A 12,790-nucleotide genomic window follows, 5' to 3' on the forward strand; every position below is an offset into this window, starting at 1 on the left:
GGCAGCACTGGTGAAGAATGTGCAATATGGGGCTGTAGAAGTAGTAGAAACCTTGCACTCTAACCCTTGCACTTCCCTGCCCTGAGAAATCACAAGGTACCAGGACCCCAGCAGGCTCAGTCCCAGCACTGAGAGCCTCTCCCCCCACCCACCCCCCATTAAAGCATCAGTAGGTCTAAGCTTCCTAGGCCTGCTAACAGAGCCCCATTCCCCCTGTTTGATCCTATGGCTGTGTAATGAGGGCTCTGAAGACCCCACCATCCATGCTCAGCTACAGCGTCCTTAAGGTTCGCACCCCATCCCATCAATGAAGAATGTGTGCACTGATCTCCTTGTGTAGTTAGAATCCCTAGCTCTGAGCCTCCTATGACCCAGTTACCATAGGCCTGAGGGTCCAAGCCCCATCCAGCTTCTGCTCAGTCACTCAAGGCCTCAGAGTAGGTGTTTCCATTAAGTTGTTGCTAGATTTTTCCTTTCTTTATCTGAAGAGGCATCAGGAACAAGGTGCTGGAGAGGATGTTCTGGTGCCAAGAACTGGGCACAGATTACCAGCATACCGCCAAAGGAAAAAGGTTCTTGCACTTTTACTGCACTGAAGGGGGAAAAAACAAAAAACAAAAAACACAAACAAAACACAAACACAGATACCCTCCTGTCATACCAGGCACAGTTCCTGTTTCTTTTAAAAAATAAATATTTATAAACAAAGGGAAGAGATTTGAAGAACTACAATGTTAAAAACTGTCCTGCCAACAGCACCAATGTCTTTTGCATGTAAAATCACAAGAACAGGTTGTACATCGACACACCAATATGATACACAGTCTAATGGCCCTCCCCTTTCATGCGCTGCTTGGGTCCCCTCCACTGCAGGAATCCACATCTCAGAGATCACAGGGACCAACTCCTCCATGCTGCTTGCCAGTGCGGGGTCTGGACTGCTCAGTCTCCCTTGGTGATCAGATCCTCAATATATGCATCCAGCTCATCATCAGTATTAATATCGATGTCCTGAAACCAAAGGCGCAAGAGGAGGTTACTTACGTGGATGGGAGGCCCTTCGAGATGTATGGTCTCTTATCTGTATTCCACTGAGGGTTTAAGCGCGTGCCCAGAGCCAAGAATTTGAAAGTAGTAATGTTTGCTGGTAGGCTCATGGGCCCTTGCTTCACACCTCATCGTTTTGTCCAAGGCAATAAAAGGCAGGGTGGACTGACCCTGGCCTCAGTTCCTTCACCACAAACTGAACAGATGCACAGCAGAGGGAAAAGAGGGTGGGAAGTGGAATACAGATAGGGACCACACATCTCCAACAACCTCCAGTTGCATGTAAGTAATCGCCTCCTCTTCTTTGAGTGATGGTCCCTACTGTATTCCACTGAGGGTGATTAACAAGCTGTACCTAATTTGGAGGCGGGTGCAAGGAAGAGAATGGAATGGTGGTCCAGAAGACAGCTGTGCCGAACAAGGCATCCATCCCAGAGTTTTGCACCAAGGTGTAATGAGCAACAAACGTTCATACTGAACTCCACGTGGATGCCCTGCATATGTCTGGAAGCAGTACATTGTGAAGGGAGAGCATAGTAGATGCTTGAGCTCTTGTGGAATGGGCTCTCCCCCCAAGGAGTGGAGGCTGACCCAATAACCAACAGCAGAGCATAATGCACCCTGAAATTCACTTAGACATCTTCTGTGTGGAGATTGCCTGCCCCTTAATCCTTTCAACAAACTGTCTAGAGGACTTCCTGAATGGTCTCGTCCTCTGCAGGTAGAAGGCCAAGGCCCTACAGAGATCAAGGGAGTGAAGGCGCCACTCCTCTGCTGAGGCATGAGGCTTCGGCAAGAAAGCAGGTAAGTGCATTGGTTGGGTGAGATGAAAGCAAGAAACAACCTTTGCAGAAACTTGGGGTACTGGCCCAGGGCAACTTTGTCACTATGGAACTTGGTGAAAGGGGGGTCCGCCCTCATTGCCCTCAGTTCACTTATCCTTCTCATGGGAAGTAATAACCCCAGGAAGGCAACCTTCATGGAAAGGAGGGACAGGGACATGAAGCCAGTGGCTCAAAGGGCAATTTCATTAAATGTCAAGAGAACAAAGTAGAGGTCCCATTGGGGATCAATAAGTTGAATGGGCGGGAAGGTTCTGAGGAGACACTTTCAAAACCTGGTAGCCAATGGATACGTAAATAGGGAGTGCCCTTCCATGGGGGGGAAGTCCACAGGGACAAGGCCCCTCTGTTGGGACAGGAGGCAAAGCGCTTCCATTTGGCCCACTAGCTTGAGCTTTGTGGACTCTTGTGGACTCTTTCCTGCTGCTTGAGAGGATGTTTTAGAATTATAGGACAGGAAGAGACCTCAAGAGATTATGTAGTCCAGTCCCCAGTCACAGCAGGACTAAGTATTATCTAGACCATCTCTGACAGGTGTTTGTCTAATCTGCTCTTAGAAATCTCAAATGATGTACTGCCAACGAACATTCTCATTCTAGCGAAGATGCCCATCCAAAAACCAAGCTCTGAGGTGAAGCATCTGTGGATCAGGATGCCTGATCCTGTTGCCATGTTGGGTGAGCAGCTCCAGGAAAGTTGGCAGAGGAAGCGAGGGAGAAGCTGACAGGAGAAGAAGGTGGGGAAACCAGAACGGGCCTGGCCAGAAAGGGGTGATCAGAATAATCATGACCCTCTCCTATCTAATCTTGTGGGGGACTTGTGGCAGCAGAGGTAGAGGGGGAAAGGAGTAATTGATCTGGTCTGACCAGTGGAGAACAAGGGCATCGCCTCAGGAATGGGTGCAGAGCCCCCCCCGCCCCCGAGCAGTATGTGCTGCACTTGCTGTAGGTGTGGGAGGCAAGAAGGTCCCTGGTTGGAGTCCTCCATAGGCTGAAAATGTCGTTAACTATGGTGTCGTGAAGCTCCCAATCGTGATAGACTATGTATTTGTTGCTGAGAGAGTCTGAAATCATGTTCTGAGTCCCCAGAAGATAGGCTGCTGACAACAGGATCTTGTGGGCAGTGTACCAATCCCACAGATCAACTGCTTCCACACAGAGTGTAGTTGATCTCGTGCCCCCATGTTTGATAATGTAACAAACACTGGTGGTGTTGTCAGAAATGATGAGAACATGATGGGAGCAAATGGATGGAAGAAATGCGAGACGCTCTCCATACTACCTGAAGCTCCAGGATATTGATGTGCATTCTGGATTCCCGAGGGGTCCAAGACCTTTGTGTCATGTGCTCGCCCATGTGGGCGCCCCACCTGGCGAACCATGTGTTTGTGACGATTGTTGTGTCAAGGAATGATGGGAGAAAAAGCATCCCAGTGCAGACCTAGCTCAGGTCCATCCACCAGAGGAGGGAGGAAAGCACCTCTCGGGGGACTGTTACAAAAAGCCAGTCAGCTGCGAACCAGCTGAGCGGCAAATAGCAGAGAGGCTAACAGAAGGAGTTTGCCTGGGATCTGTTTGAGAGGAGGTACACTAAGGGCTGCATTAGGGAGGCTGTGTTGGTGAGTATCTTGCGTGTCTGTTGTGAGGACAGTTTGACCGTGTGCTTGATTGGTTGTTTGAAAAGCGTGAATTGGGAGTGCTTTGTTCCAGGTGAGCCTTGAGTAGGCCTGACTGTTATAAAAAGCCAGCCAGCTGCGAATCAGCTGAGCGGCGAACAGCAGACAGGCTAACAGAGGGAGTTTGCCTGGGGAGAGCCCACTGAGGTGTACATCTTGCCAGCTTTTCTGAGTAGTTACTACAACTCCTGTGGAAGCTCGTAGAAGGACGATAATATGGATGGAGAGTGTTCAGCTGTTGTGACCTGCACTGGATGTGCCATGTTTGTCTTTCTTCCACAGGACAGAAGCTACTTTGTCTGTACAAAGTGCAAGCTGGTCTCCATATTGGAAGAGAAGGTTCAAGGTTACTTACTTACTCGGCAGCTCGCAGAAGCTACTAGATCGCACGCCCTGGTTCTCATGGGTGACTTTAATTTTCCTGATATCTGCTGGGAGAGCAATACAGCGGTGCATAGACAATCCAGGAAGTTTTTGGAAAGTGTAGGGGACAATTTCCTGGTGCAAGTGCTAGAGGAGCCAATTGGGGGGAGCTTTTCTTGACCTGCTGCTCACAAACAGGGAAGAATTAGTGGGGGAAGCAAAAGTGGATGGGAATCTGGGAGGCAGTGACCAAGAGTTGGTTGAGTTCAGGATCCTGACACAGGGAAGAAAGGTAAGCAGCAGGATACGGACCCTGGACTTCAGGAAAGCAGACTTCGACTCCCTCAGGGAACGGATGGGTAGGATCCCCTGGGGGACTAACATGAAGGGGAAAGGAGTCCAGGAGAGCTGGCTGTATTTCAAGGAATCCCTGTTGAGGTTACAGGGACAAACCATCCCGATGTGTCGAAAGAATAGTAAATATGGCAAGCGACCAGCTTGGCTTAACGGTGAAATCCTAGCGGATCTTAAACATAAAAAAGAAGCTTACAAGAAGTGGAAGGTTGGACAAATGACCAGGGAAGAGTATAAAAATATTGCTCAGGCATGTAGGAATGAAATCAGGAGGGCCAAATCGCACCTGGAGCTGCAGCTAGCAAGAGATGTCAAGAGTAACAAGAAGGGTTTCTTCAGGTATGTTGGCAAAAAGAAAAAGCCAAGGAAAGTGTGGGCCCCTTAATGAATGAGGGAGGCAAGATACTCCTAGTGACAGAGGATGTGGAAAAAGCTAATGTACTCAATGCTTTTTTTGCCTCTGTCTTCACGAACAAGGTCAGCTCCCAGACTGCTGCGCTGGGCATCACAACATGGGGAATAGATGGCCAGCCCTCTGTGGAGAAAGAGGTGGTTAGGGACTATTTAGAAAAGCTGGACGTGCACAAGTCCATGGGGCCGGACGAGTTGCATCCGAGAGTGCTAAAGGAATTGGGGGCTGTGATTGCAGAGCCATTGGCCATTATCTTTGAAAACTCGTGGCGAACGGGGGAAGTCCCGGATGACTGGAAAAAGGCTAATGTAGTGCCAATCTTTAAAAAAGGGAAGAAGGGGGATCCTGGGAACTACAGGCCAGTCAGCCTCACCTCAGTCCCTGGAAAAATCATGGAGCAGCTCCTCAAAGAATCAATCCTGAAGCACTTACATGAGAGGAAAGTGATCAGGAACAGTCAGCATGGATTCACCAAGGGAAGGGAAAGCAGTAGATGTATTGTTTCTTGACTTTAGCAAAGCTTTTGACACGGTCTCCCACAGTATTCTTGTCAGCAAGTTTAAGAAGTATGGGCTGGATGAATGCACTATAAGGTGGGTAGAAAGCTGGCTAGATTGTCGGGCTCAACGGGTAGTGATCAATGGCTCCATGTCTAGTTGGCAGCCGGTGTCAAGTGGAGTGCCCCAAGGGTCGGTCCTGGGGCCGGTTTTGTTCAATATCTTCATAAATGATCTGGAGGATGGTGTGGATTGCACTCTCAGCAAATTTGCGGATGATACTAAACTGGGAGGAGTGGTAGATACGCTGGAGGGCAGGGATAGGATACAGAGGGACCTAGACAAATTGGAGTATTGCACCAAAAGAAATCTCATGAGGTTCAATAAGAATAAGTGCAGGGTCCTGCACTTAGGACGGAAGAACCCAATGCACAGCTACAGACTAGGGACCGAATGGCTAGGCAGCAGTTCTGCGGAAAAGGACCTAGGGGTTACAGTGGACAAGAAACTGGATATGAGTCAACAGTGTGCCCTGGTTGCCAGGAAGGCCAATGGCATTTTGGGGTGTATAAGTAGGGACATTGCCAGCAGATCGAGGGACGTGATCGTTCCCCTCTATTCGACACTGGTGAGGCCTCATCTGGAGTGCTGTGTCCAGTTTTGGGCCCCACACTACAAGAAGGATGTGGAAAAATTGGAAAGTGTCCAGCGGAGAACAACAAAAATGATTAGGGGACTGGAACACATGACTTATGAGGACAGGCTGAGGGAACTGGGATTATTTAGTCTGCAGAAGAGAAGAATGAGGGGGGATTTGATAGTTGCTTTCAACTACCTGAAAGGGGGTTCCAAAGAGGATGGATCTAGACTGTTCTAGTGGTAGCAAATGACAGAACAAGGAATCTCAAGTTGCAGTGGGGAAGGTTTAGATTGGATGTTAGGAAAAACTTTTTCACTGGGAGGGTGGTGAAGCACTGGAATGCATTACCTAGGGAGGTGGTGGAATCCCCTTCCTTAGAAGTTTTTAAGGTCAGGCTTGACAAAGCCCTGGCTGCGATGATTTAGTTGGAGATTGGTCCTGCTTTGAGCAGAAGGTTGGACTAGATGACCTCCTGAGGGCCCTTCCAACCCTGATATTCTATTATTCTATGACTGACAGTGGAAAGTACATGGTACGTCGCGTGGGTGAACAGACTCTTTGGAGCCACAGTTAAAGACAGCCAAGTCGGAGGTGAGCGAAGGTGATAACATATGTGCAAGCTGCCATGTGGCCAAGGAGGGATAGGCAATTCCTGTCTGGAACAGAAGGACCGTTTACTCAGACAACGAGTTCCTGCACAGTCTGGAACCTGTCCCTCGGTAAGAAGGGCCATGCTGAGACCATGCTGATGGAGGCCCCTATGAAATCCAGGGACTGTGTTGGAACCAGAGTTTATTTTTCGACATTTACACTCACCCCCAGGGGAGGAAAGGAGTCTGAGTGTCGTGGCGGTTGAGGCTCAAGGCTTGACCCTGTATTGCTCTGCTAGCAGCCATTCAGTCATCGGGATGGAAATATCAGGACCCCCTGATGCCAGAGGTGGGTCGCTATGACAGAAAAATCTTTGGTGAAGACCCGTGGAGTAATGGTGGATCCGAACAGTAGGCCCCTGTATTGGAAGAGCTGAGGGCCCACCGTGAATCTCAAGAACCTTCTGTTGGTTGGTTGGATGTCTGTGTGAAAATAGGCATCTTGCATACCAAGTGCTGTAAGTCACATGCCTCTTTTTAGTGACAGTATGATGGCTGCTAAGGTGACCATACCAAACTTCGGCTTGCATATGAAACAATTGAGCCATTGGAGGTCCAGGATTGGTCTCCACCCATCCTTCTTCTTGGATACCAGAAAATACATGGAATAGAATGCGGTGCCCTGATAGTCCGGCAAAATGTGTTTTATTGCCCCCCTTTGCAGTAGGGAGTATACCTCTAGAGCGTGGATGCTGTCATGAGACTGGTCCCTGAGGACGGATTGGGGCGAGGGATGCGTAGGAGGTAGTGTTGTGAACTTGATTGTATAGCCATGTTGAATGACATCCAGGATTCACTTGTCTGCTGTTATTGCACTGCAAGTTGTTAAAAAGAGCGCTAGACAACCCCCAAAGGGGGTGGGCTGAGTGCATGGCAGGAGGAGGCAAAGCAGTTGGTGGCTCTCTAAGTACACTCAGAGAAATCGCTTCTGGGAGGACTGATCATGTGATGCTGAAGGCTGTGAAGGCAGTCACGTAGGATGGGATTGCTGGGTCTTCTGTCGCTTGTGAGGTGGTTCATAGGGTTGTTGTTGGAAGAACTGGGGAGTCCTGAACTGCTCTGCAGGTGGCAGAATTTTCGCTTGGGTGCAGGTGTGTAGTTACCCAGAGATCGTAGCATGGGTCTGGAATCCTTGAAGGAGTGGATGGAATTGTCTTCTAGTTAATCAGGCGAGACTAATCGAAAGGTATTCTGTACCTCCCTGGGGAAATCTATGGTATTCTGTACCTCCCTGGGGAAACCAGATGAATGTAGTTGTGATTTCCTCTGCATTAGGATTCCCATAGCCATCACATGCAAAGAGGTATCCACCGTGTCCACAGCGCCATTCTCATGACCAGTTTGCCCTCCTCCAGGATAGCCTGGAAATGGGCTTGACCTTGCTGGGGGAGTTTGTCAGTAAAGTCTTCCAATTTACTATAGTTGAGAGTCATATTTGTAGTTTGAGATCTGAAATTGGAGGCTAGCTGATGAGAAGACCTTGCGACCCAGAAGGTCCAGTTGCTTCCCTCGTCTGCCAGGGTGCAGTGTGAGTGCTGCTGCCTGGCCTATTCCATTGCCACTTGGATCACAATGGAATTGGGTGAGGAGTGGGACAATAGAAACTCAGACCCCTTAGCTGTAGGTACAGTAACTCCTCGCTTAACGTTGTAGTTATGTTCCTGAATAATGCTACTTTAGGTGAAACAATGTTAAGGAAATCTAATTTCCCCATAAGAATTCATGTAAGCGGGGGATAATATTGAGGCCAGGACCCACAGTGTGGCCAACGGGATGGATCCAGCAGATGCTGCAGAGGGTCCCATGGAGTGGGTTACCAGTGGCTTCTCTGCTGGGGGAGAGGAGGGTACTGCCAGGAGGCCCCTTCGGGTAACTCGTAGTGGCAGCAGTGGATGGGTGGCCCTTGTGCTCCATCCATATCCTCTGATGATGAAAACTAGGATTCCGGTTCCAAAGCTGGTATTGTTGGAACCCTATAAACTAGTGCTTCTCAACCAGGGTCTGGGGCTCCTGTGGGGCGGGGGTGGGGGGGACGGGACACGACCCGCATGCTGGTTTGAGGGGGTCCGCTAAGCATGGCTGGCGTTAGACTTGTTAGGGCCCAGGGCAGAAAGCTGAAGCCCCACCATGGAGGACTGCAGCCTGGGGCCCTGAGCTCCAGCACCTGGGGCTGAAGCTGAAGCCTAAGCAACTTAGTTTCGCAATTGCTTGTGGCATGGGCCACCGGGCAATGGCCCTGCTTCCTCCCCCTTAATGCCAGCTGTAGATTTTATATGGAGGAAAACAGCTGTGGCACAAGCGGGCCGTGGAGATTTTGCAGCATGTTGTGGGGGCCTCAGAAAGAAAATGGTTGAGAACCCCTGCTATAAACTACAGGGGAAAGGACAGAAGCACGATCTGACTGAGGTAAGTCCTGGGTTGGAAACTGTACCTCCCTAGGCACAGACTGTAGAGGAAGGCTTAGGATCTTGCTTCCCCTAGAGCAAAGAGTTCATGAGGCCCAGACGCCATCTCCAACCACTCCAGAGTCAGTGGCATGTGCTCTGTAGCTGGAAGTGGAGCTGGAGCGGAGGACAGTTTCAAAGCCGCCAGTTCTCTTGACTTAGGGCGGGCTGACTCAGAAGGCGTGGGAATCTCGGTGCTCGGTACTGGCCAATCTGCTAGCCTGTGTGATTTCTTGTCAAGCTTGTGAGCCTTGGAACGCACTGCTTCTCTGTGGCTGGAACTTGTGGAGGGTGCATCCTCCTCCTTGGGCCTGGAGGAAAACTTACTGCGTGCATATGGCGTATGCTTTCTTGCCTCTTGAGTAGGCCCCAGCACGGGGTCCGTAGTACTGGCAGAACTGGACTCTATCTCGGTGGTGAGAGACGCGTTCTTGGGTTTCTCAGGCTGATGTACAGCGGGGGTGCCCTGGCCTGGATCTCACTGCAGCCACATGGAGACCTCCATGAGGTGCTTCTTGAGGCAGAGATCCCGGCCTTCCTGGTTACTGCTTGGGAAGGACAAGCAGATGCTACACCTGGATGAAACGTGGGCTTCTCCCAAGCAGTAGAGGCAGCGTTGTTGCTCGTCGCTGACTGAGAACAAGCGTGGGCAGGAGGTGCAGACCTTAAACCCTGGCGTCTTTGGTATAATCCAGTATAGGTATGGGTGCTGGGTTGGGGTGGAGGGACAGGTAAATGGATTCCCCAGTCTCTTATCTCCTAAAAACTACTACTAGACACTAAACTACAGTAAAAACTAGGCTAAAGGCAACTATGTACAGTTCTAATTTTTTCTTTTCTTTTTTTAGTAGGTATGACTCAGACCAAGTGGCGGTGAAAAGGAACTGGAGATGCGGTCAGTCTGCCTCGCCCTTTGTCACCTCAGACAAAACCGTAAGGCAAAGCAAGGGCGTATGCATGGGCCAACTGACACTACTTTCAAATTCTCCAGCTCCGGACGCATAGCACATACATAAACCCTCAGTGGAATACAATAGGGACCATCACTTGAAGAAGAAGAGATGTTACAGCAGATACATCAGGAGCAGGGGACGGGAAGCAGGGAGAGAAATGTTGTGATCTCTCTCTTCGGAAATCTCTGCAGCAACCCTTGCCATAACACTCCTGCCAATCCCCCTCAAGCCCGGCCTGCAGGATTCATTGCTATTCCAGGAGCTAAGAACTTCACATGTTTACACTGCAGATGTACATGTGATATGTACATGTGCAGATGTGATGTACACTGCAGATGTTTACACTGTAGCTGGCAGTGCTACTTACCGGTAGCACTGCCAGCTTTCCTATCTGTGGCCTTATTAATAGCCAGCCATCCCCCAAACCCTATTGGAGCCCTGAGGCTCCGCTCCCACCGTACAACCCTACGCTCAAGTTTCCACAGCAGACACCATCCTGCTTTAGAACTGGGCAGAAATTCCCTCCAGAGCACATCACCACTTCTTAACCAGCCCCAAGGATTGCTACTGAGAGACATGAAGTACTCTCTTTCCCCAGGAGTGGTGCACAGAGCTTCTTCTACACACGTGGTCTCTGGTGGCACAGAAAGCCAAAGCCAAGGGATGTTTCTCCTCTGCCTAGCTGTTGGTATAGTCATTGACACCGGAGGACAGTGGGGTGTAAATCAGAACTCCCCAATCACTCACACAAGGGGCAGCATCACGCACCCACACACAAGGTATAAAGCAGTGAAGAATCAGGCTCTGGGAATTTAACCCCACCTGCAACATAGAACACTGAGGGCTTGGCTACACTTGCGAGTTAGAGCGCATTAAAGCAGCCCCAGGTGCCCTAGCTCACTACCCGTCCACACTGGCAAGGCACGTAGAGCGCTCTGACTCCACAACCTGGTACTCCCCCTTGGCGAGAAGATTAACGCTTGTTGCGCCTTGGCTGAAATACCCGGGGGTCAGTGTGAATGAGGTGTTGCATTACTGCGCTTTGATCAGCCTCCGGAAACACCCCATAATCCCCTTAAGTCAAGTGGCTACTCTTTTCATGGTTTTGGAATCGCTGCAGGAATGCGGATATTACCTTTGAAAGCTCTGTTTCTGACATCCAGCATGCTTATCTGCTCCAGGACAATGCAACCATTACTGTGGAATGCTGTGTGTGAGAGAGAGGGGGGTGGGGTGGGCGAGGTGTGTGTGTGATGCTGTCTGAACTTGCAAGACAGCGTGCTGACATGCTCTCAGCCCCTCAAAAACACTCACTCTCTCCCCTCACATACACTTGTAGCCACGCCAGTACGCTTGTAGCTGTCAGTGTTGAACCAATTGCAGCGCTTTCCCTATTGCACTCTGCGAAGGCTCGTTTAACTCAAAGTGCTCGACATCTGCAAGTGTAGCCATGCCCTGAGTTACTGAGGACCAAAGACAAAGCTGGAAGTCAAGTTGTGGGCAAAGTGAAGTCTTAACTTTCCTCAGTGTCTCAGCTGACCCCAATCCAGTGGCACTCAGTAATTTTAATCTGCACCTGGGGTCTCACCCACCTCCTGCACTTTCTGCAGAAGTGCCACAATATTAGTCCTCAGCTTCTGCAGTTTCTCCTCTGTCTCCTTAAGTTTTCTCTCTGAGCTGCGGAGGTTTTCCTCACAGGCTTTGGCGCGGGCGTCAGCACGAGTCTGATAGGAATTGCACAAGTTCTGCAGACCCATCTCGTACTGTTTGAAATATTCTTTCTGTGGGTAGACGAAAAAGTGAGTCAATACCCTGTGACAAGGGGCAAGATCAAGAAACACCAAAGGCCCACCCCCAGCAGCATTCCCCCAACAGCTGCAATCTGCCAATAGTAATGAAGGGAACTCCAGATGCCAACCTCTGATACTGACAGGAAAACAACAGAAAGTCACCAATTAGACTGTTCATTTCTGGCTTTTACCACAAAACATTAGACAGACAGGCTGCCCTGTCCCCCAAGAGCAGAGCCCAAAGCTCAGAGATGGACTCTAACGTGTACCCTCCCTCTGTCTGCGGCCACAGAGTCCCATACACCCTGCTCCCACCACTCCATTATGGTTTCCTCCCTGATTTACTGGTAGAAGCATCTAGGCAAAGCTAAAATGAAGTTGATTTGCCTCTCAAAGGATACCACTCCTTTTATTTTAGCATCTGGTCACCATCCATCCCATTTGTTTGCATTATAAAAACTGTGCCTTCATTTGCCTGATTTAAAAAAAAAGAAAGAAAAAAGATGGGTGGAAAAACCCTGAGCAAATCCAGTAATAAAACCGAAAACTTTGTTTCACAGGCTAGTTAAGGTTGCCTTGTGACAACAACGTCCTAGCATTTCTAAACTTGAGCAGCATGACCCTCAGTGGATCACAAGAGGCACTTGCTGGCTCACACTCCATCCACTGACAGAGGGATGAGGAGAGGAAGAAATCAGCAGAACTCCATGATCGTTCACCATTTGGCATCCCAACAGATCTCTGAAGAGCTATGATTTGATAAAATAAACATTGTGTCCACATTTCCTCAAGAGGATGAACACTCCTGGGGATTGGTTCTGCTTTGAGCAGGGGGTTGGACTAGATGACCTCCTGAGATCCCTTCCAGCCCTGATATTCTACGATTCCAGAAACATCCATTTGACCCCTCTATTCCCAAAGCAGAGAAACCCAGGATCTGAAAATTTTCCATTTGTAGACCCAGCACAAGTTTAGTGTAAAAGAGAAGCACTGAACTCACCAGAGGAAAAGCCATCAATTCTTCTGAACTCATGGAACTCAGCTCTTTCTTGGAGATGGGAAAATTTGGAGGTAAGAAGTACCGCAAACAATTCCTACCCAAGAGAAAACAAGCAGCCACAAA

The 12,790-nt window shown here is 49.5% G+C and overlaps 1 protein-coding gene across 3 annotated transcripts in view; it reads right to left on the bottom strand.

The window, feature by feature from the left end:
- Window positions 1–676: 676 nt before the first annotated feature.
- Window positions 677–12,790, bottom strand: part of MORC2 (MORC family CW-type zinc finger 2) — a 113,199-nt gene continuing 101,085 nt past the window's right edge. For 2 of the 3 annotated variants that reach the window (XM_073313587.2, XM_073313586.2), the window contains exons 24-26: window positions 12,668–12,761; window positions 11,470–11,658; window positions 677–1,011 (exon numbers count right to left, since the gene is read on the bottom strand). In XM_073313587.2, coding sequence (XP_073169688.2) covers window positions 943–1,011; window positions 11,470–11,658; window positions 12,668–12,761 — 352 coding nt within the window. In that variant the 3' untranslated portion in view covers window positions 677–942. Of the gene's footprint in view, window positions 1,012–11,469; window positions 11,659–11,679; window positions 12,143–12,667; window positions 12,762–12,790 lie in introns of those variants that run through there. The other variant, XM_073313588.2, reaches the window with a different exon arrangement.

The sequence above is a fragment of the Lepidochelys kempii genome, chromosome 15, assembly GCF_965140285.1.
Source record: "Lepidochelys kempii isolate rLepKem1 chromosome 15, rLepKem1.hap1, whole genome shotgun sequence".
Lineage (NCBI taxonomy): Eukaryota > Metazoa > Chordata > Testudines > Cheloniidae > Lepidochelys > Lepidochelys kempii.